Raw genomic sequence first — 23,777 nt, forward strand, 5'->3', positions numbered from 1 at the left:
TTTTGTGAGACCTCTGATGATGAAGATCAAAAATGATTCTCAAGATGAAATACTGTGTTCTGCCTTTCAAATCCTTCTCCTTATAGCTTTGTTGAGTTAATAAATATGGCTTTTTTGGCAGCAAATGTTACTGCTCTGTGCTTCTAATTCCAGAGCACCATGTTACAGTATTGTACAAGGTTAACCAGTCTAACTTTAAAAATGTGGGTTTTAAACTCTATGTGCCCTAATATCAATCATAAATGCATTTTACATGCCCCACACTTCTTGACAGGAAAAATGTGTGCCTGTAAGTACTCCATAATTTAGCTTATGGAGGTTCAACCCCAGTGAAAGGTGCACAACTGTCATGCCCAGAAGCCATCATATCTAAAATCTTTTCAGCTGCATGGCTCATAAAGCAGATTCTAAATCACTTTCTATAATGAAACTGCATCCACATAAAAAATCTCAAAGGTTAAGACCTGATTCAAATGCAGGAGTAGCCCCAATAAGAACCTTGAATCAAATAAGTATGACTTTTTTTGGTCTTAAAAATCTGTTCAATTTAGGGTAAAATGTACATAAAAATAACTTTTTAATTTTATTTTCATTTATTTTATTTTTACTAAATAGCAAAATGTTATGACAACTGAGCCTCAACAAACCAACCAATTTTGTGTTTATTAAGTATACCCTTTATCTTAAACTAAGAAAAATATATCAGTATCATGAACATTTCTGAGGCACAGTAAAACCTTGTATGTTATAACAATTGCCACGCTGATCTTTTCTAGACCAGGACACAGGCCCATATTACAGTGACATTCAAGAGTTAGATTTACTTTTCAAGATTCCTCATTATAATCAACCTAGCTCAGGAAAATTTTATTAGACCCTTATTGTTATCTCTTGATCCTCTCAAGCTCCCTTCTCCCTCAACCCAATTGGTTACCTGAGATCATTCACTCTGCAAAATATGACTCTGCCTGCCAGTAGTGGGCATCAGACCCAACCTGGAGTGGTCGATGTCCCTTCCTTAGATCCTGTGCCTTTGACACACTTAATGGAGGAATGGACACCTGAGTCAAGCAGGATCCATCAGTATCCAAGCTGGATTCATCAGAGTTCTCCTGATGAATTTACAGATTTGGGACACAGAGTGTCAGTTTCCTGTTAGTGTTGGGAGGTTACTATGGGAACCGTCTATGGGAACATTTCCCAACACAGGCACCAGGGAAGCTGAGAGGCCTCTCTGAAGAGAGGAAGACTATGGCAGTTTCAGTGAGGAGCAGCGTTAAGAAGTGCAGAGTCCTCATAGCTTTTAGTCTTTGCTTCCAGGTGCCCCAGAAGCCCAACTGCATTATCTTCAGGGATCACAAGACACCCCATATTCTTATAATAATAAATAATTATTGAACTTGTTTGAGTTGAGCTTCTGTCACTTGTAACCAAAGTTCTAATATAAAAATTATGTCCAAACATCTTAAGAAAATTCCTCTCGTTAGACAGAACTTCCTAAAACAAATCGATAAATAAGATCTGATACTATTTTAAACAGCCACATTCTTCTAGGCTATCAGAATAATCCGAACATCCTTAAGCAAGCTTAAATAGCATAAACACTGATATTGTCACAGGTTCACGTTAATGACAATTACACATTGCTAAGGAGGCAATTGCTTATGACAACTGTCAAGCGGTCAACAGTGTCCTAAGGATAATAAAGAGTAGAAAACAGCTGAATATAATGACTGTAAAACTGATGCTAGGAATTCAAAGAAAGAGATTATAAAAAGATATGGTTTTAAAAGGAAGTTCTGCTCCTACTTAGGATATAGAACTTAAAAGTGAACATAACTCCCACCCTAACGAGGGGGGAAAAATCACAGTATTTACAAAATCACAAATCTTCTTGAGCCCATCAGAGACATGAGGTTGCAGGACACCAGGTGAGCTAAGTTCCAAAGAGTGACAAGCCCTTCCATGGAAAGACAGACATGCCAATTGTTCCACCTGTGGCAGAACACAGGAGGACGAGACGGCTACCGCAAAAATGGGTAAGAGAAAACAGCTATAATTTTCAACAAACTTTAAATACTGCGTGTTGCCGGTATGACAGCTTAGAATTCCTGGAGCCCCAGACACGAGGAGAGGAGTCTTGTCAGCTCTTTTCCACGGGTGTCCACCAGTTAGGCGCACACGAGAAACATGAGAGTCATGGCAGGGGACCTGCAAGAGCCACACGTGGTGGCAGGGCACTCGTCTGCATGAAACCGCGTGCTTCTCGAACACTTCTCTCACACGAAGCATAAGTCTTAAAAAATCTTAAGCTGCTGTAGCCGAGGGAGAGGCACAAATAAAAAGCCATCTCTGCCTGAAGGAGCAACAGGAAACCTCCTGCCCGCACACTAAGTCTTGCACACAGCACTCTGCCACTGGGGAGGGCAGGAAACCCTTTGCCACCAGGCCCAGGCCAAGGGAACTGCTCTTGAGGATAAGCAGAAGCAAATACCACCTGTCCCTGGGGGGGAGGCAGGGACTTAGGTTTGGCACAGAATCCTGCAGTGATATGAGGAGCATCTGTTCCCACTGGGAGAGAGGAAGGAAACTCTGACCTGAGACCACCCGCACATCGAAGGAAGAGTTTGACTGACTTGGCAAAGAGAAGGACAGTAGCTCTAAGAAAAATGCAGCCCTGAGGTCCACACACAAAGGGCCTGCCTAAGATACAGCCTGGTCGAGAAGAAACAAGAACCTCCATTTTCCCTGTCATGAACCTCTCAGTGAGTAACAGGCCAACAGCAGTAGAGCAATCTACCACGGGGTGGGGAGAGGTGGGCAAGAGTGTGGAGAGACTCCCTTATGAGACAAATACGCAAGGTATGCTGAAAGCTGAGAGTGGAGCAGAAATATAGAGAAACCAAGCCCAGCTACTGCAGGCCACACTCAAGGCGTAAAGTAGCAGAGCGGCTGGAGTTTCTGAAGTCACTGGTACAATGAAGGTGCCACAACACAGCAAAACCCAAACCAAGCTCAACTACCAACTAGACTTACTCAATCTGCCACACTAATAACCTGATAGAAGGGGCATTACTATTTCTGGGCTTAAATATTATTTAGCTCAGTCTTTATTGTTCTTCTAAACATAATATCTGGGATTCAAAGAAAATTATGACACATGAAAAAATAAGATAAAGATAAAGATAAAACAAAAATACCCAACGCCAAGAGATAAAGCAGTCAACAGAGCCAGATCCTAAGATGTCCCAGGTGTTAGAACTATGAGGCAGGTAATTTAAAATGAATTTAAAAATTAAAATTAAAAGGATTAATTGAGAAGACCATGCCAGGTGAGTCTGCTGTGATAAGGTCCCCAACCTTCCACAGGTATTACAGTGCTGCACATGGGTTTTCTGTTAACATGTTTCTAGGGTTATATTTTATAACCTTGCATAGAGGTTGGATAAATGCTACATAATCACAGTCAAGGCAGGCCATGCACAGGTCATTCTCTATTGTGCAACCAGTTGCAGATGCCTTTGCTTTCTATGCATAATAGACTTTCTATATGCCTTTGAAATGGATATAAAAAAGCACCAGCAACCAAGATCCAGCAAATCCACATCTAGGAATTTATCCTAAGAAAACATCAAAACAGTAAAAGATATGTGATCAAGGATGTTAACTGCAGGGTTATTTGTTAGAGTGAAAAATGGGGGAAGATGCTAATTGGTAGGTGGTTGATTAAAAAAATGATGATACACCCATATAGTGGAACACTCTACACACATTATAAACAATCATGTATATGTATATTTTGACATTGACCAATGCAATATGCATATTATGTTAAAAACCAAATATAAATTAAAATTCCCATTTATACAAAGATTATATATCATTATAATTCATGCACATGTAATACAAACTATGTATGAATATATGGTATACATACAATTTATATTTTATTTATGATATTTAAAACATTGTTACGAGTGCTTTTTTCTGGTAACAGTAATTATGGGTGGCATTTACTTGTTCCTTTAGATTTTCTGGAACTATCTTAATTGGCTCAAATATTACTTTTAAAATAAGGAAAAAATTGCAATAAAATGACATGTATTATGCAAAGAAACAAGAAAGGGAAAGTGGCAGAGCTAGAGGTCCTGCCGGCTGTCAGGTGCAGGAGGAAAAGCAAACGAATGAGGTACATTCCCATATTTTCTCCAGTTACACAAGAAAGCACTATGGCTACTGAAACGGAAAATAAAAGTTATCATTTTGAAAACTGAAAATGTTTAATTTTCTGCCTGTTTATTACTTTAATGGCCAGTATTCTTAAATTGCAAGTGACAGAGATCCACCTCAACAAGGCAAAGTAATTTGAGTAGCTCGTGGAATCTTAGGAAGGGTTGACTATCAAAGCAGCAATGCGGCTGGACCTCAGGAACGGACGGAATAAGGGACTAAAACATCTCTGGGATTCTCTCTCTGCTTTCGGTAGGTTGGATTTATTTCCCATCACCTCACACTGTCTTTCCTGACAAGCCAAGTAACATGGCCACCTGCATGTTCGAAGCCCTCACATCTCCAGCCTCCCTCCATGACACGAGGCCCAACCCTCCTCAGCTCTGGGTGAGAAAGTCCCACTGAAGAACTCAGACTGACCCAGTGGACTGTGTATGAGAGAGAAGGTTAAATAAGATGATATTAAATTCAACAACCCTGTGATTACTGTGGCCAGGTGGCCAGTTTCCAGAAGAAATGCTGTCCCCAAAAGACAAGGGGGCATGTCTGACAGACAAGCAGTAGGTATTTGCTACTCTTAAAGTATATAATTTAGTTTAGAATGTTTCTCAGACTCCAGCTTTTCCTAACGTATGTGATAGATTACAAAAACCATGTCTAAGCTGTAAAATCCTTTTATAAGTAGCATATAATAGTTTCCATAAAGAATTTTTAGCAAACTGAAAAGAACTGTCGCATTATCTCTTGCATATCTGTTTAGAGGATCATATCACTTAACTCCAATAAATTACACAATCGATAATGTAGAAAGCTTCTCTCAAATGGCAAAGCATCCGAAATAGCCCAGATATAGTTTCTGGTCTCTTAGAGATCAGAATGTATGTATGTATGATAATTACAAACAGAGTCATATAAATCACAAATTGGATATAGCCAAGTGTTTTGGAAAGAGATATTCATTAAAAAAAAATATGTCTTTTAAATGTTAGTCCAAGAAGTAACAGCTGTGTTCCTTTTGATTGAAAACGGCCTCTCGTAGGGTAGGTGTGTCTGGGTGAAGACACTTACAGACGTGTGCACACACAGTCCTGGCAATACATGCATCCAGTCAATACGGATGATATTTGGTAGGGGATTGTGAGCGCATAAATTTAGTCTTGTTTGTTCATTATTTCTCAGTTGGCTCAAATGAGTATTTGTTACAGACACAACAAAAAAATTAAAAATGATTTTGGTTTTGTTATAGATGATGAGCTTCTGTAAAGTGTTCAGAAGTAGAATACACGTATTAATCACACATAATACCACAACTGTGCTCCTAAAATAGCATCAAATAATTGTTAGTCTTCTATGGTATTATTCTAAGCACTTGCGCACTTCAATACGTCTTTTTGTAACAGAAATAGTCGCTGTCTAATTTGCATCTTTCTGATTTTTGGATTCATGGATTTTTACATGGTGGAGTTTCTGACAGGGGGCTATGCTTATATTCTACTTTCATAACAAGTGAATCCCAGAAGATCCGTGGCCCACCCCATAAGATGCACTAAACTCCATGGGCAATTCTAGCTGTGAAAAGCTGTGTATTAAGGGAAAATTGTAAGTGATCGTTAAGCATGTTTCCTGCTATATGGTCTCTAAAATGCAGACCAGCCTGGTGGGAAGAAAACAGATGTCCAAAATGAAGACTACATTTCAACCTCATGCTCCCAGACCTGTAGCCTAACACAGGGATCCCCTTTCTTTGACAAACTCACCCATTCTTCTAAGAAGCATAGGTTGGAAGTGCATTTTTTTAACTTATGTTAAACTGTGAAAGGGGATACAGCTGATCTTAGGTTGCTCAGCTCATATTGAAACAGCTGATCAGCCTCTGACCTTGAATTGTTATATAAAATCGTCCTTAAGGCTGTAGGAATTGAAAGGAAGTGAGCCACTGCACATATCCCCATTCCTACACCGAGATACATACTCCCCAGGGATGGCACTAGTTCACTGAGTCTGAAGAAGCGATTGTCCTTGTTTAGAACTTCATGGAACATTTACTGACAGCCCTGCACTGAGAAATGATTCCCCTCTTATCAGTCTGGTGGAGAACACTTGATAAAAACCTCTCTCATCCTACAGAAATAAATCTGCACTTCACACCAGAGAGTCAATAACATATCAACGTGCTCAACTCTCTCACGTGGATTCCATTGTGTCCTACTCTGTTCAGAGCGAAGAGTTTTCAATCACATCAATCTACTACAACAATAACGTGACCTGCAGTAGATCATTACTCCATGAACCGGTAGGCATATGCTGATGTTATCAATTTCAGACTCAGAACAACCGTGAAGTGACAATGCTGCCCAAGGACAGCAGCTGCTGACAATGGAGAGAACACCTCAAAGAAAAAGCCATTACAGAAACTCTAAAGTGCTCTAACCATGCAGTAGATGAGATGCAAAACATAACAATCATAGAGGCATATTATTTCTTTGGGACCATTATTCACCTTGGGTTAGAAGCACAGGGTCCAGTAACAGGCCTTTTCTTTTAAGAAGGTGAAACTGTTCCATATTTTAAAGAGATTCAAGGAAGCAGACCCAGTCTTTACAGTTTGCAATAGCTTAGGCTGAACTCAGAGAAGACAGAGATTTGATAGACGTATTAATCTATAGGAATTTTTCATTTTCCTGCGAAAATTAACCAGATGATCATGCTCTGGCAGTTACATACATCACAACATTTTTATTATTAAGTAGATTGTCGTGTCCTTCTTTGTCAACGTATCAGCAATGAATTTCTGTAAGTAACTGTGAAAGAATGGAGAGCCTGTTACTTCTGCGGACAGCTTTTGAATATTATAAATAAGTTTCCAATTCTGTGCAAAGCTTCAGAGAAAGAAAAGCAATAAACATTTGGTGAAAACAAGAGAGAAGGACAGCAGCGTAGGAGTTCGGGGAAGAGCAAAACTGAGCTGTGTTGCTCTAACACCTCCCGGGAAGCACCGCTGGCCTAGCAACATTTTAAAAGAAAGAAACTGACCAGCCCTCCAAGTAACGACGACATCACAATTTATTCTTCTGAATATTGCTTTTGCTAGACTCTCAACCTCTTCTATTAGAGCTCTCTTAAAAACAGAGTACTTTCTACATGATTAAGTGTGACATGAGAAACTGTACGAAGAGCCTTCTACACATCTTTAAACATAAGAGAGAAGATGTATCGTACAGCTTTATCTTACCATAGAGCTTTTGGCCCAAAGTACATAAAGAGCTCCTTCCCCAAAGTTTCCACGCCACTGTAAACATATCCATCAAACAGTCTCGAGACATTCTGGCTGGAATCTTCCTTATTCTTCAGTGCAGCAGCCTAGTAGAAAATACATACACACATGTAAGCACACAGGCAAACTCTAAACAAATTATAATTTAATTCTTAAACGTATTTATAGTACTTCATGCCCAGGTGCATTCCAATGAGAAGAATCATCTCCAGCAAGTCAAGTAACGTAATCAGCTGTTTACATACATTTTGTCAAATTACTATGCAGTCATTTAGAAAGAGAAAGGCCAAAAAAATTAAGCAAAAAAAAGTAATTGGCACACCATCAAAATGAGTTTCTTCCAGGACCATATAGCTTGGCACATTGAAAAGAAAGCACAGCAAGACGATGAGAATGTTCTAAAACTAAAAACTAGGCTACAGTCCTCCATTTCCAGACGTACAGCCAAGGTCCCCGAAAGAGCATTCAGATCAAAACAGCTAAAAACGGTGGGTATAACATGAAAATGACACATTCAGACCTGCAGTGATGAACGCGTAACCAGTAAGGAATAACAAGAGGTCAGAGACCCGTGCCATTTGTGACAACGTGGATGGATCCTGGGGGTATTATGCTCAGTGAAACAAGCCAGACAGAGAAAGACAAATACTCTATAATTTCACTTACATGTGAATCTAAAAAATAAAAAAATGAAACAAAACAAAACCAGACTCAGATACAGAGAATAGGCTGGTAGTTGCCAGGAGAGAGCGGAGTTGGGGGGGTGGGTGAAACAGCTGAAGTGGATCAAGAGGCACAAACTTCCAGTTTTAAAATAAACAAGTCATGGGGAGGTAGTGGACCGCGTGGGGACGACGGTCAATAATACTGTATTAACTTTGTATGACAACTGAGGGCCACTAGACTCATCGGGGGGACTCTTGCACAATGTATATAAACGTCAAATCTTGAAGTTGTACACATGAAACCACTATAATATTGTATGTCAATTATACTTCTTAAAAAAAAAACAGAACAAGCAAAAGTGGGAGGGAACCCCCAAGATAAGCAGCACCCTGAAGCCAGCTTTTATCAGAAAGACATTTCCTGGCCCTAAGGAATGAGGGCTTCAGTTTTCATGGTCCTGTGGGGAGTCGGGGATCAGAGATAAAGCCTGGGGTCCCCTGAGTAGGAGAATCTATTACAAGGCTTGCTCCTCCCTTTCTCCCCAACGACACTGTTAACAATAAAGGAAAAAGAAACCCACTACTCCTTGCCCATCACCACGTAAAACCAAACAACATATTGTTAGGATTACAATAAAGGTACTGAACGCTGAAAGGAAGATCAAGGAAATTATAAAGACAAAACATCAGTCCTTCTGTGCATGAGGGAAAGGAATGGGGTTGGGTTCAGACATTGGTAACACTCTTTCTCAAGCTGGGCATTTTGTATACAGGTGTTCTTTGTATCATCATTATTATTTTTTTTTTGAGGAAGATTAGCCCTGAGCTAACATCTGCCTCCAATCCTCCCCTTTTTTTCACTGAGGAAGACTGGCCCTGAGCTCACATCTGTGCCCATTTTCCTCTACTTTATATGTGGGATGCCTGCCACAGCATGGCTTGATAAGTGGTATATAGGTCTACACCCAGGATCCGAACCTAGTGAACCCCGGGCGACCAAAGCAGAACGTGAGAACTTCACCGCCGTGCCACCAGGCCGGCCCCTGTAACATTATTTTTTATTCTTCAGATATGTTTTATAAACATTATTTAATTTGCACTCAAAATGTAATAAATGTAAAACTATTACAAATGCATAACTATTACATAAGACACACAGTACCTATACTTCTATTTCCACATGAACTCTTCATCTAAGGTAACACCCTCACATACTTCCAACTTTTCTTTCCTGTTTCTCAAATGGACCTAAGGATTTTCAAGAAGATGCAGGATGAAATCTTGCTGGGGGATGGGGTGGTGAAGGAGGGGGTTGTCTGGGAGACGATTATAAAACCGCTTTAGATATAGTCCAGGAGCAAATCACAACTTCCCCTCCACTCACAGGAGAACGATACTGTTAAGTGACTCTCAAACTTTTGGTTTACTGACATCTGTCATTCTCAATATTTCAGATGATGTGCTCACTCTATTCTTTATTTTACTAAATTGGCCCTTGTTGAAAGAGACACAACTGAGGAAATTAAGGTTTAATGAGGTCATAAGGGTGGGGCCCTGATCCAAAAGGATTAGTAACCTTATAGGAAGAGACACCAAGGGACAGCTGGCTCTCTCCCTCCCGTATGCTCAGAGGAAAGGCCACGTGAGAAGAAAGCGGACTTCTGCAAGCCAGGAAAAGAGCTCCCACCAGAACCCAAATTGGCTGGAACCTGGATCTTGGACTTCTAGCCTCCAGAACTGCGCGAAAATAAATTTCTGTTGTTTACGGTATTTTTGTTATGGCAGTCGGAGCAGACGAAGAACAGATACTATTCTTCCACTAAATCCAGACACCGTTGTCGTGGCCTCAGCCAAGGCTAGAACCTCCCAAGAGCCTGAAGTTCAGGAAACTGCCTTTACATCCTTCCTTTGCATAATAAGAACTGGGGAATCAACCCCAGGCTTAGAGTGACCAAGCAACAAATGCACAGGAGTCATTAAACGTGACCGCTTTCCAGTTCTGCACAAATCACAGACAGAACCTGTGGGAGATGCCAGCATCAGGAACCACGGATACACATGCCCTCAGAACATCTGCCTCGGCTTTTCCCTTCTCTCTCTCGGCTGAACTCGAGGGCCGATCAGTGATTACAAGCACTGGCCCCGCAGGCTCGAGGACTCAGTGAGGGCAAACATACTTTCAATTGGCCTTGTTTCTACAGCGGAATCTGTTAGAGCCCTGAAATGAGAAGCACCAAGAATCTTGATGTTTTTCTGCCTAAAGACTTTACGTTGCCACTTACATACACTTCAGGCCAAGTGTAGATTAAGATGGTAGGTTTCCATGACAACCAATCAGTAGGCAGAAAATTCTTACAAACTCGCCAGGACACTTTTAAGATAATGATATACGGAGCAGATACAGATCTGTTATGAGTAACCTTTGCCTCAGCATAGATTAGGTTTTACATTTTTAGGATCTTGGATTTAACGTCTTAGTGATGCTATGAATCTTCATTCCTAAATTAATAGTTCAAAGCCTGTTTCACCCCCACTCCAAAGTCAACAATCTCTTATCCTCTCCCAATATTCTTTACTAGCAATGGCTTTTAGACCTGCCATCTGAAGTCCTCTGGCTTCTGTTAGGGTTCCCGGCAGAGGCTGGGTGATGATTCCGACCCCGTCACACATCTACAGCCCCGGACACCATAACAGCTTTCCCTGCTTATTGGTTGGGAGGGAATTTGCTGCCACCGCCAGCCTAGGAAATCTACAACTCAACATTTACCCACTATGTCGGGAAAGGTACACACGCACAGTTCCCTCTATCCGGTTGGCTGCATAAGAATAGGACTTGGGCCTGGAACATTTCTTTTCTGGGAAATAAAGAGCCCTCGCAGCCTCCACTGGGTTTATTGCCTTGGGAGGGAATATCTGTCCCTGTTCCAGGCTTGCTGTATATTCCTATTGTGATTAAACACCCATGTTCATCAATGGCCCTTAGGCACACTGCAGCTTTCTGTATTTCAGATCCCAGAGGGAGGGTTTGGGGTCCTTTCAGTGCAGCACAAAGTGGGGTGGGTGTCACACGACACATCAGATCCACCGGTCACTGGAGACGGATGCACTGCAAGGGGCTAGACCTTGTGCACACTCTCTCCTCTTGCTGTAAGTAGATGCTATACCACTTGAACATGCTGTGCATGCTGTCTTTTCTCAGCAACTTGGAGCCAGGCGCTGGTTTCTTCCAGTGGCACTAATCTGCCTTTTACCCTTGGCCACTCATGTTATATTCTACCCTTTGGCACCCAGTGAATGCTGAAACACAGTATCTGATCAGCCAACTGAAAAATTCTTCTCTCTGCTGCCCCCGCACCATTTCTTACTGCACTGCCCCAAATCTAATTGCCCTAATTTGTTACTTTCCAAAATGGGAAACCACATGACTGAGTTGCTCTCACTCAGCTACTCCTGTTCTCTGACCAGCCCTCCTTTCCTCTACTTAATTCTGACTTTTCCATGTTTTATAATGGCTCCTGGGAAAGAGGCAGACAAGGTAACCTTGAAATAGACAGTGTTGTCACAACACCTAATAAAACAGTAAATGAGTCCCAATTGTCTCATGTGCAGTCTGCTCACATTGTTAAATTAACAGCTTTGACAAGAACTTACACCATTCAGTTGAAAACTCTCATAGTCGACAGCTATCACAGTTCATGTTATTCACTTGGCTGTGTCTAAAACTTTGACATCCTCTGATGACAAAGGTGGTATGTGACATGTGGACAGACAGTCCTCTCCATTAAAAATGCACCATTCATGGCTGTCTACTTGGATTCATTCATTTTAGAGAAGTTTATTGACCTTCCACTATGTATGAAGCCTTGATCTAGATGCTGGGGATTTATCAGTGAAAAAAATAATTAAAACCCTCCTGTCTTCATGGAGTTTATATTCTACTGGGGGGAGAGAGTAAACAATAAACAGAATAACAGTATATTAGAAAATTTTGAAAGGAAATTGAGGTGAGAAAGAGATCAAGATTAGGCGAGGGAGCCACAGGTTGCAATTTTAAATGGCGCCGTCATAATCTCATTGGGAAAATGATAGGAGCAAGTCTTAAAGGAACTGCAAGTGAGACACCAGGATCCAGGCAAAAAGAAACAGCAGTGCAAAGGCCCTATGGACAAGTGTTCAGGTACATGGAGGGACAGTAGACAAACAGGGTGACTAGAGCACAAAGAACAGGGGAAGATGGTAGAAAGATGAAGTCTGACAAGATAAGAATCAGATCATGTGGCCCACAAGGTCCACTCTCAGGACTGGTCTTTTCTCCGACAGAAATGAGGTAGAGGAAAGATAGGATTTACATCACTTTTTAAAATGCTCTCTCTGGCTGCTATTCTGGCTAAGGGGAGTAGGGGTGGAAGGAGGGAAAGTACTCAGAAAAGTACTGCAAGGATCCACATGAGATGAAGGAGTTCTGGGCCAGAATCATAGCAGGAGAGGTGATGAGAAGTGGTCAGATTTTGGGACGTGTTCTGAAAGTGGAACAAAGGGGATTTGCTGGTGCATTGGAGGGTTTTGGCCTGAACAGTTGGAAAGAGAGTCGTGCTGTCAACTGAGATGAAAAAGGTTTGGGTAGAACAGGATGGAGAGGAACATCGGGGGTTTTGTCTTAAACAAGTTAAGGTCGGGATGTCTATTAGACATGTAAAGGGAGATGTTGACTAGGCAGTTGGATATGAGTCTGGAGTTCAGGACAGAGGTCTAGGCTGGAGATATGAATTTGTTTAGTGATCAGCATTCAAATGACTTCTAAAGCTTTGAAACTGGATGAGATCAGCAAGAGAGTGAGTACAGATAAAGCGCAGGGACCCAAGAATTGAGGTCTAGGAGCCTCTAATGTTATGATGTCGGGGGTAAGAGGAGGAACCAGCAAAGGGACGGTATGATGTCAGGGAGAAGAGGGGGAGGAACCAGCAAAGGAGAATGAGGTAAGCCAGCAATGTAGGAGCAAAACCACGCATAGGCGGAGTCCCAGAAGCCAAGGGAAAAACATATTTCAAGGAAGAGACATGTCAAGTACTGCTAACGAATCAAGGAAGATGAAGACTGAGACCCGACCAATGGATTTAGCAATGGAGAAGTGATTAGTGACAAGAGGTTTGGAGAAGTGATATGAGGCAAAAGCCTGGCTGGAGTGGGTTAAAGGCCACAAGAGGAGAGGAATTAGAAGCAATGAGGTGATATGAACATACAACGCTGCAAAGGGCAACACAGAAATGGGGTGAGAGCTGAGGGGAAGTAGTGTCAAGAGTGTTTTCATTTGTTTTAAGATGGGATATGTTTGTTCGATGGGAAAGATTCAGTGGAGAGGAAAACAGTAATCACCCAGGAGACAGAACAGCTGAAGCAATGACTTTAATAGGCAAGAAGAGATGGATACAGGACGCCTGTGGTCTGTTGGTCTTGGTAGGAACATGGATGGCTCATCTATAGTATCAGGAAGGAAGGGAGATCACACAGGTACAGACACTAGTAGGTAGGTAGATACGGTTGTGTAAATTCTCTTGTGGTTGATTACATTTTCTCACTAAAATAGGAATCAAGGTCATCAACTGAGAGAAAGGTAGGCCTAGATCGCATGACCCTGGGTCCTCTAAGATTACATGTAGCATATAATAATATCATTCAATTTTGCCAGATTTTAACATGAAATCTCCAATCTCATCATTCAAAAGTAGAAGTCTATGGCCTGATGCAAATGGTGTCACTGGTTCCATCCTAGAGATATCTAGCAAAAAATTTCATGAAATCTCACTGCATGGGACCACACTAGGTATCCTTAATTACTTACATCAACTAAATGCTCATCAGCTGATGGTGTTAATCTTATTGAAAGGAAGTTCCCCTCTTTGTATCTGCCTATATGATCTTGTGCTTACTAGGATCATAATTTTCCCTGATGTTTTACTTTATTCTAAGTGTTCTGAAAAGCCAGATCATTTTCTGGGGAAGTTTTCCACTCAGTAAGGGCTAGCGCTCACTGTTCAAGCTGCCCCATTATCAAAACACCCAAATTGAATTCAGCAGTAATACATTATTGGGTTTTGTTGTAATTGGCTAAACAAAACATTCACGAGCACAATTCATAACAAATTTTGTGTGCCACTCATTTTTAAACCACTCTATGACGTACATTTCAGAAAAGATCACTTGAAAGAAACAGTAAAAACCTAGTAAAAAATATGGGTTCTTAATGAAAACCTCTACCTTTTTGCCCAAATAGTTAACTGTCCAGGGCTCCAAACAATGTCTATTAGGAAGAAACTCGAACCTAGCTTATCCTGATTTCTAGCCTAGATGTTCCCCCAGGGAATTCCTAACTATGTACTAAACGGGTCTCTGGGTCCTGCCTCAGGACTGTATAGAATCCACACCGAGGGGATCTGGTTCCATAGACAGCTTATGGACAGCTGAGCTGAAAAGGCCTCTCTAACCAATGCTGAGGGGGTAGGTTAAAAAAAAGTTGTTATATCCAAGATTAATCCCTCAAGACATCCAAGGTTGTCCTGGAGAAGACACCTGTATGCTCTCCAAATTATAGTCACCTATCAGAGATTTTAGAAAGTGGAATCGATCTAACCATGGGAAATTTGGCTATTTAGCAAAGTCTCAGTGGATGGCCCTCCTAAACTTTATGGTTTCTGGACCACTTACTAATGAGACAAAGAGGAGTGCGTGTCCTTGTAAATAAATTCTGTGCACGGGAGCATGGGAGGATGAATTCAGAAATATAAAGGCCAAGATACTTAAAATGCATGAGACCATTAAATCTCTTCACACAGCTGTCAATGAAAAGTGAAATATATTGTCCTGGCCGAGAGAACCACAAACCCAACCCATAAAGGTGTAATAGGTCTCACTTATTTTATTGATGTTTTACCCTATTCTCCATAATTAAAAATAACACACAATATGACACCAAAAAAAGAAATGTTGAAACAATCATGACATTAAAGGCTCTGCAAATATTGTAAAAAGATGTTTCTGGCCTGACAAAGGTGAATATTACAACATGGATGTCGGCAGAAGGGCAAGTGGAGAATGACCGTAGGCAGAGAAACAGCCACTGTGGAAACCTACAGACCTGACACTGTTCAATGACTTCAGGGCTACAGAAACCGTTCCAGCTTCAGACGCCATGTGACCTTGGCTGCAATATGTTTAAGAATTGGTTTTTTAATACTTGACGAGGTGTTTGGGAATTAAAATGAAACAGACGTATAACCTCTTCCTTGCTCACATAGATGGTTTGTAATTCTTTCTGGTACTAGAACTTCCCCACCTGGGAAACAGAACAATAGTGAGGCTCTCTACCTGCCAAGGCATAGTCAAAGTCACAGTACAGCCACTGTCAGGGTACGTACCTTACTGATGGTCGTCTGTGACTTATGTTTGTCCCTATTTGTTTATAAGCTCCTTGGGGACAGTGCCCATGGTGTTTAACTAACACCCCTGAGAGCCTCCCATAATGCCTGGAGTTCAGTAACACCTGTGGGATTAATCACTGAGTGGCTTTAAGCTACAGGTGCACTGTCTCCCACCCACCATCTCCATCTTGCTTTACCTTTCTCAAGATGTCCTCGCAAAAACTTCACCCTACCATCTGTTTCAACTCCTTTTAAAATTATTAACTCCCAGTCTCTTATTATCTATTATCTGCAATGGAGTGAGGTTTAAATCTAAGAGGACCACATTCTCATGAGGACCAAAAGCTACATGGAGGGAAATACTGTGTTTACTCCCCAGAGACTTTCCCAGAAAGGAAAAAGAACATTCTGGGAAGGTTTAGGAAGGGATCTGGGAAGGGACTGTAAATTTTCAGCAACCAGTGCTAGCGTGCCCTGGTTTTTATCTGAGTTGTTTACTTAGCCATTTAAAAAATGGTTGCTTTAAAAACATCTACCCCAACACTTCAATTGGGTTTTGAGGGAAATGATACATAAAGATCTTTTATTCAGTTGTCTATCATGCGGGCACTTGACCCAAGTCACCTGACTCCTAATACACGATCATTTCTAACATAATCAGCTCTGGATAATACACTCAAGACAAAATGAAATTTTCAACTTATGATTGACCACCTCAAGCACTTGCATATATTTTCAACTGTTGCATTTTTTTTTTTTTTTTTTGAGGAAGCTTAGCCCGGAGCTAACATCGGCTGCCAATCTTCCTCTTTTTGCTGAGGAAGACTGGCCCTGAGCTAATATCCGTGCCCATCTTCCTCTACTTTCTATGTGGGACACCTACCACAGCATGGCATGCCAAGAGGTGCCATGTCTGCACCCCGGATCCAAACCAGCGAACCCTGGGCCACCGAAGCCGAACGTGCAAACTTGACCACTGCACCACTGGGCTGGCCCCTCAACTGTTTTTTAAAACTCCATTTCAGGGGGAAATTCTGGTATACCAAAGATGGTTTGTTCCACTTATTTTGAGAGCTATTGTGTACCAACTGGGCAAGGCTTTTGCAGTAAACCTAAGATTTACAAGATATTCATTTGTCCTACTGTAGAATGTGGGGTCATCACCTCTTGATATAAGCTTCAAGTGCCTGGACAAATTCAAAAGTTAATTCCACAAGCCTATTATCTTTGCTATAACTATACACAGTTGCCTGATAGATACTTGACTTTCTCCTGTTGACCCTTATAATCCTGTTACTTTATGATTTGAACATTTCATTCTTTTTTTCCCTGAAATAGAGACGAAAATCTCCTTTGCCACAATTTTAAGTATGATTGAGAAGGGTACACCTTCCCATTTTCAAGTGGCTTAATAATATGAAATCATCAAAACAACATATATCTTCAGAGACAGCTCATGATTTATTGTGCCGATTACCATTTATTCCGCCTCTCCATGGGTGAACAGGAAGATGAACTTTTCAGAACAGAATAAGACTTTTCCATAGATAAATATTTCAACTCTAGTGCAATTACATATTTCCCTACAAAGAAAGAAAATACCATACTTGCTTTCACAGTCTCTCCTCTTTTGTTCCCACACTTTTTGCCCCCAATACAATATTTTTCTTAATCAGAGGGCACTTATCTACCAACTTAAACCATCAAAGAACCTAATTTTAAAATGGTCTCTAAGCACCAAAATAGAGATCTTTAGGTCCATACATCAAAACATATTCTACGATTTTGTAAGAGCAGAGCCTTCAAGCACTTACCCAGAGACTAAATGTTTTGTATATAATTTGAGGGCCCCAAATGATGACACACCTTTCATGAGGGAATGGGGCATTCCTCAGAAAAATCGGTGTGGTGAGAAACCTCTGATCTGGGAGAAAAAGGAACAATTACCAAGAGTTTTACTTTGCTAGGCATGAAGCTAAGAGTTTTATGTCCTCTCTGTACTGTCCTCTATTCTAATCCTGACCTAATAAGCACAGACGTTAAGTACAAGCATCTCCAGATGAGGAAGTAACAAAGGAGCTTGAACTCAAAATCAAGATGATCAGATGTTCTTTTCTCTACATCACACCAAATACTTCAGTGTTGGATTAAAAGCTACAATTGAAACCAGGTACCTGGGGGTTACTGTAAATATTCCATAAGAACATAGTTACCCTTTGACCTTGTTCCCAACACAGCCTCGGAGGTAAAGAAGTTACTACCCATGTAAACTCTAGATAAATAACCTCAATCCCCATAAGACGTATTTGTTGAGCCCAGATGCTTCCTTCACAGCCCAGGCATAATTATAGCTTGCTAATTTGCTACTTCTTGTCTAACCAGAGGGGTGACTCAATGGTCACAAGGATTTATGAGGTTGTTTTGTAGAAGAATGCCTTTAAGGAAGTTACGACCACTGGATGACCCCACCCAAGCTGCCACTGACCCCAACAAGTCTACTTGCTCAAGGTCTTATCTGAAGTGAAAGAAACATAGATTTCCCCTTCATTTCCCTGAAACTCCATGTCCCAAGGCCCTCAGCCCTATAAAGATCCCCTGTTTTCTCCTTTTGTTAAGGCAGATCTGAGAGAACCTGTTCTCCCGCCTTCTCATTTTGGCCAATTTGAATAAAACTTTATCTACCTCCAAGCATTGGTGTCTCAGTGATTGGTTCCTAGTGTGCTTGGGGCACAGACCTGAAATAAAGAGGCTCAGTATCACAACAGCCATGGAAAATCATCTCCCTTAGTTTCCTCATCTGTAAGACTGTTACCTGTTCTGTCATCCCTTGGTCCATGATTCCGCATAATGCTGAATGCTGATAACAATGATCCTGGGTCATTAAGGTGAAACCATTATCAGTATCCATTTAAGAAGGTGAGGATGTATATAACGCATGTTCTATACAATTTTAAAGCCCCTTTGGATTTAAATGAATATTACACTTAGCTGGAAAATGAATCTCTGGAGATAGCCCATTCCACCATATAATGGCAACAAAATGAGTTCTGGTTCCCTCTCACCCCCTTGCCCCCACTATGAAGAAGGGGAAGGAAGGAGGAAACTTACTTTGTGGCTTCATTATTTTCTAGAGGTAGGAATTTCCATATAACATACATAACAAAATACACATACTCGTAATGAAAGATTCTGAACTGAATTCTTTTTTAAATCCTTAATAATTCTGCACTATTGCAAAACTTTGCTCTTCTCCATCCATTCAAACGTTTATTAAATGCCTATTCTGTTCATGACCCTGTGAAGGACGTATGAAGATGAATAAGAGTAGCTAGGAAATTAAACACATGTATCAAATCTTAAGGAGTGATGGAATAACCAGAGGATCATGTTTCAAGTGAAATGAATGCTTATAAATAAACTGTTTCATATCTTGTTTTGTGAAAGGAGATTGAAAACAGATGCAGATTACATATCGATTTCACTAAAATATTGTATCCACCCAACAATTAAAATCAGAGGATTGACTCTTCACAGCTCATTAACCAGACTTGTTCATTTATATTCCAATATTGTTTCTTACCATAAGGTTCCACAAGCTCCTGCAGTTTTATGCAATGTGCTTACACAGTTGCATAATTTTATGCTGACAAGACAGTGGATCAAAACTCAGAGAAATAATATAAGTGCATACATGACTAGCAGATGCTGGAATCTTCTATGGCTAGGCTTTCTTCTTCAAAATGAGGGTCAGTTGTCATAAGAAGACATTAAGGTATGTTCTCAATGAACTTCAAACTGGAGCAAAGAGGAACACCGTATGACAGAGTAACTGGTTCATTAGGGCAATACTACATAGGTGAGGGGTTTTTGGTTGGTTTTTCATACAATGATTATCTGAATTTTAAGTCATTTATTTAATGCCCAATTAAGATTTCCTTAACTCATCTTTGTATTTCTTCATGTTTACTGCAGTGTAAAAAATATAGTATGAAGTTATTACATTATTTTTAAAGGCTGCCTTGTGCAAACTAATGATTTCAAGCCAGTAGCAGAACCATTTAAATAGCTTTAACTCTCTGGCATAAACGCCGAGGAAACATGGGAACATCTGTTACAGTGATGATCATGCCAGAGGTCTGTGACAACCTACCATGTTTTGATGAAATTTACTACGGATCCAACAACCCTCTAAAATGCAAAAGACCCTTCATGTTTACCAAGATTTTTTTTTTTTTTTAGATCAAAGGCCCAGAAAGTGAAATCATGGCAAAAATATTTAGAACTTCCCCAATAACCAGAAAGAGATAATTAATTCCATATTGATTTTCAAACCCAGTTCCCATAGAACCAGATTCCTGATCCTAATCACAAAGACCTATTCCAATTTTTAATACCTCTTTCTGTCCAGGTATCAAACATAATAACTTTAATGCAAGCCTTTTTATTGAAAGAGTATAGCTTGTTTAGTATCGCTTCCAGGTGATGGGAATAATAACTCCCTAGCCATGAATAAAGCATTTGTATTATATTATCAGGCTGCACTCTTTTGAGCAATCTGAATTTGGGAATGGAAGCCATTAGAAGAGAATTATCAGAGTAGGTAAGAGAATTGACTAAATTGAACTAAACTAATAATGGTGGCAAACAGCCAAAAACCCAAGGTCTCAGTTCTCTAGTTAATAAATAATCACTACTACATTCTGAGTAATATGGTATTCCTGCCATTGAATGAGCCACTTTCCTACCGAACCTTTTATAACTGAGAGGAGGTATGGTTAGGAGTGCCGGCTCTGGAGTCTGACAGAAGGGAGATTCAACCCCTTACTAGTCATGGGATCTTGGGCAACTTATTGAAACTTGCTCTGAGCCTCACATTCCCCATTTGCAGAATCAGGTTAATCCTTTATCATGGCGTGATTATTTCTTATAACTAAATGAAATGTAAAGCTTCTTCACAGGTACTTTATGCTTTGCCACTAGAGATAATCGCCACAAACTTAAAGGAAATGTTCATGCTATTTTGGCCTCAATACCAGTGAGGTGTATCTATTTAAAACATTAAGTTGGATTCTCACAGCAAGAACTTTATCTTATTCATCTTGGTATCCCCAGGAGCTGGCATAAAACCTAACACAGAATACATTATTGTTGACTGATGTAAATTGTGATGTCCATAAACATATTCATGTCATATCCATTGCCAAGTCCTGGTGCCTTTACTTCCAAAACAGCAATTCTGTTCTCCTCTCTTCGTCTCCACCACCAGCACTGTGGTCCAAGATCCAGACACACTCACTATAGTCCTCTCCTAACTGAGGGAACAGCGTCTACTCTGGCTTTCCTCCAGTCTTTTATTTTTCCTTTTCAAGGTCGACTGATCTTTTCCAAGCGTAAACAGATCTTAGCACACTTCAAACACCCCCACCTCTCCTACAATAAATACAAAGTCCCTAACCAGGCCTACAAAGATGTCCATGGTCTGCCTCCTACCCGCCAAGCCCAATCCCGTCTTATTTCAACCCGCCTTCCTTCTATCTCATTCTTCGTTTTCCAGGCACACTGATTTTCTTTCAACCCCTCATATATTCGAATCTCTCTTCCTTTGCTATCTTTCTGCCTAAAGTGTTCTGACTGCTAACCTTCTCCCCAGGTGCTGCATACTTCCTCATCCTTAACATCTCAGCTTAATTTTTGCTTTCCCAGCAAGGCCTTCCCTGACCTTCCTACAAGTCCTTCTAGAACCATGTGTCTCACCTTCAAAGAACTTACCATTTCTTTATGTTCTTATTTAATGAATGTCTGTGTATCTTCCCAACTTAAGTATAGGCTCCACAAGGGGAAGCATTAGTTTTTGTTCCCCAGGTGTCTTGAGTACTCAAAATTTTGTTGAATGAGTGATTCTTATAAACATTAATATTCTTTAGAGATCACTCAAGATCCGTCTCTGCGGTACCCTGAACCAATTTTGAGAAACACTATAACAAAAGAATAGGTGCAGAGTACTTATTGGCATATAAAGTCAAAATAAATAAAATACAAGGGCAATTGGAAGGAGATGCAAAACTTATTCTTTTTCCAAGTTTGAAAATGTGTTTTCTCAGACTTAGAACCTCATTTCTTTCAAGCTGTATGCATATGCTAATTTCATAGCAGGCAAGAATTTCTTCCAGGACCAAAGGCTATGAGGAAGCTTTGCAGGAGAAATTAAAGCACAGCACAATATCGCACGCACCCATGAAATACAATCATTCATACTTCTAAAGGGCTTTTAAAGCGTGATAGCTTAATCAGAATATTTTTAGTACAAGTTCTAAATTCTTACCAAATGAATTATCACACCATCTGCAATGAATGCCTGAGTGGCAAGAAGCTGTGCTACAACTTACTTTAAAAAGAAATAAATTCATTTAAGGGAACCAGAAGTGGGTTTCACGACCCCTTCATTAGACGGCAACATTAAGTTGAGTGGGAAGGTTAGCGCTACATTTTCTACGTGCAATTTAAGAATTATACATTAGTTGTGATACACTTATCAATTGCAGAATATCAAGCACGCGAGAAGCTAGAATTCTATGCTAAAAGCTTAATGCTTTAAAAATGTGAAGGAAAAAAGTCAGAGGTTGCAGAGATCTGGTAATATTAACAGCAGAAAATGCAGCTATAGACATAAGGAAACCGTCTTTTGCTGGGTTGTAAAGAAGTTAAGCAAGGTGACATGGAATAAAACACCTCCGATCAATTCCTGCCTGGGCATCTCTCCGGCACCCTTAGCCCAGCGCTCCAGGAGTTTACCACGCAGGCGCGCTAGCACGGCCTTCTCCCTTCAGCCAAGTCAAGATAAACCTTACGAAACGCGGGGTCCCTGGGAGAGTGGCCAGGGCATCCGGATGGGGTCTTTATTCCATTTTCCCTTGCTGGCCCCATAAAAAATGAAAGGAACGGCTCACCTGGGCAGGGACCACAGCTCCCGCATCTGCCCCCCAGGCAGGGCCCCCCAGGCTCTGCAGAGCGCTCCCCCGCACGGCCGTCACCGCCTGGCCCGGGCGCACGCGCGCCCGAATTTTCTCTCCATTTAGAGTACAACCTGGTCCTTCCACCATCTCCGGAGCCGGCACTGTGGACCACTACTTCTGCGCCATCTCACCGCGCGGGGACGGAACTCCGCGCGCAGGACTTTCAAATCTCCCGCGCGTCCTGCCCCGCCCACTCCCCGCCCACTCTCCGCCCAGTCGGCCCCCCTCGCTGGTGCGGGCCAGGCCCCCGCGGCGCAAGCGCAGTGACTCACACCTCAGGGTCCGGATGCGGGGTTGTAATGGACTCAATGCCAGCGCAGGGCGAGCGGAGCCCCTCAACCGGGCTCGTCTGTAAGACCAGAGGCAACTGGGACCTGAGAAGCTCCAACCTTCTCTCCTTGGCTTTCAGGTTTTGCACTTGTCCTTGACCTACTCAGTACATCTTGTGACCTTGTCCTCTTATTCTGTCCTAAAATCCCAGGTTGTCTCAGGCAGTCTGGCAGGCCCCTGGTTTCTGTATGTCCTATTTGGACAGGGGTGAGAGGAGAGGGACCGAGGAGAGTTTTTAGAAGAAGCAGCTTTTATTTTTTTCTCTCATAGGTTTAGCATGTCAGAAAATGTGGCTTGAGATGCCAAATATATTTTGGAGTCTATATTAAAAACCCCTTCATTTTTAGATAGCTGAACTAAGTGAGCCCCACCCGAGTTCCTGCATCCGTTCTGTTATGGGATGCCCTGAGATGAATGCTGTTTGAAATTGCTTTGTAGAAGGCAGGGAGCTATGTAAATTTGAGGGTAATGCCTAGCTTTTCAAATTTACACAAAGATGCATATTGTCGACGAAAATAATCCATAACCAATCTATAAATGAAAATTTGGGAGAGTTTATTCTGGGCAAAAATCTGAGGACCATGGCCCAGGGCCTTTCTTCCTGAAGGAAGAAAGGGCACCAAAGAAGTGAGGTGTACAGAGTGGTTATATAGCCCCAAACAGGATGTTTCACATACGAATGAAATGTCCCTTTTACAATAGACTGCTCTGTCGGCACAGCGATTGATGGAAACAGCAGGTAGGTCTGCTGTCTCGGTGGACGCAACAGGGTGGCAGGTCTGTTGTCTGGAGCTGGGTGGTCACAGGTGAGCTGGGTGGTCAAAGGCGAGTGCAGCAATCAGTTCCTAGC

The 23,777-nt window shown here is 41.3% G+C and overlaps 1 protein-coding gene and 1 long non-coding RNA gene across 5 annotated transcripts in view; one reads left to right on the plus strand and one right to left on the minus strand.

Moving 5' to 3' along the window:
- The window catches only part of NEIL3 (nei like DNA glycosylase 3), a 47,598-nt gene extending 24,713 nt beyond the window's left edge, over window positions 1–22,885 (minus strand). The window contains exons 1-2 of the mRNA XM_001492688.6: window positions 22,532–22,885; window positions 7,463–7,590 (exon numbers count right to left, since the gene is read on the minus strand). Coding sequence (XP_001492738.4) covers window positions 7,463–7,590; window positions 22,532–22,684 — 281 coding nt within the window. The 5' untranslated portion in view covers window positions 22,685–22,885. The remainder of the gene's footprint in view (window positions 1–7,462; window positions 7,591–22,531) is intronic.
- The window catches only part of LOC111770939 (uncharacterized), a 136,211-nt gene continuing 135,287 nt past the window's right edge, over window positions 22,854–23,777 (plus strand). For 2 of the 4 annotated variants that reach the window (XR_011433173.1, XR_011433172.1), the window contains exon 1: window positions 22,860–23,006. This is a non-coding gene — a long non-coding RNA (uncharacterized lncRNA). Of the gene's footprint in view, window positions 23,007–23,777 lie in introns of all 4 variants that reach the window. The other 2 variants (XR_002804435.2, XR_011433170.1) reach the window with 2 other exon arrangements.

The sequence above is a fragment of the Equus caballus genome, chromosome 27 (assembly GCF_041296265.1).
Source record: "Equus caballus isolate H_3958 breed thoroughbred chromosome 27, TB-T2T, whole genome shotgun sequence".
Taxonomy (NCBI): Eukaryota; Metazoa; Chordata; class Mammalia; order Perissodactyla; family Equidae; genus Equus; species Equus caballus.